The sequence below is a fragment of the Penaeus monodon genome, chromosome 33 (assembly GCF_015228065.2).
Source record: "Penaeus monodon isolate SGIC_2016 chromosome 33, NSTDA_Pmon_1, whole genome shotgun sequence".
NCBI lineage: Eukaryota > Metazoa > Arthropoda > Malacostraca > Decapoda > Penaeidae > Penaeus > Penaeus monodon.
In genome coordinates this window covers 23,463,757-23,464,679 of record NC_051418.1, presented here as the reverse complement: position 1 = coordinate 23,464,679, position 923 = coordinate 23,463,757, and the positions used below count along the sequence as shown (strand labels likewise).

Genomic DNA, 923 nt, shown 5'->3' with positions numbered 1-923 from the left:
GGGTCAATGGAAGAGCTACGACCTGACCTTGGGAAAAGAAGTGTCTCTGTTGACGTCATCAAGGCTTCTTGCATTTTTCCAGGTACTCGAATGTGATACTTTTATTTAAGGGCCGAAAGTCGTCAAAACAACTTTCCAGATGAAATCCAGTTGTTGATTATATTCATTACATACTGCCAAAGAGTAAGTTTTGGCAAAGAATAAGAATTGTTTTCCGGCTCAGACCAACACCTTCGACGGTATATGACACTGTTTTCCCTCCTCTCCCCCACAGTAACAAGATGCCCCCCCAATTTCGAAGACGTTGACGGAACCTGCCTCTACCTTGACAAAGCTCGGCAGAGCTCCTGGGTCGCCGCACGCCACGTTTGCTTTAATTTGGGAGGAGACTTGGCCGTGTTTCCCGATGCTAATGCTTTCGCCTCCGCTCTACGGTACATAAATAGCGTCGGTAAGCGTCCATATACCATCATCATCTCTTTATTTCTATTTCAAAATGGTCTTAGATGCTAATACTTTCCGAATTATGTCGTGTGCGAGCAGCCTCCTCTCATATATTCTGGTTGCTCCTGTGGCGGTAAACAAATGTTTTGTCACCTATCTCGCCTTTTTATAATTGATTTATACCGGTGTTTCTCAAACTGGGTGCCGTGGCGACTTGTGGTGCCGCAAGATTCCGTAGTAAAATGAATTCTTTATCTTAATATTAAGGCACTGTCATTAGTCTGATAAGTATACGCTCGTCATTTGAGTGCGCAACACGAGTTTATTCTGTTTCGAACTCAAATAATTCGTGGAAAAAACGAGCATGCATTCTGTTGTAAAGTAAAGGTGGGGGTGGGGGAGGGGAAAAGGGGTGGTGCCGCAGAAATGCCTATGTGAGTTCAGGGTGCATTCCGTGAGAAGAGCTTGGGAACCACCAA

General features: G+C 44.9%; 1 protein-coding gene across 1 annotated transcript in view; it reads left to right on the top strand.

Annotated features, from left to right (window-relative positions):
• Positions 1–923, top strand: part of LOC119594162 — an 11,585-nt gene that overhangs the window by 4,382 nt on the left and 6,280 nt on the right. Inside the window, exon 4 of the mRNA XM_037943233.1 lies at positions 275–451. Coding sequence (XP_037799161.1) covers positions 275–451 — 177 coding nt within the window. The remainder of the gene's footprint in view (positions 1–274; positions 452–923) is intronic.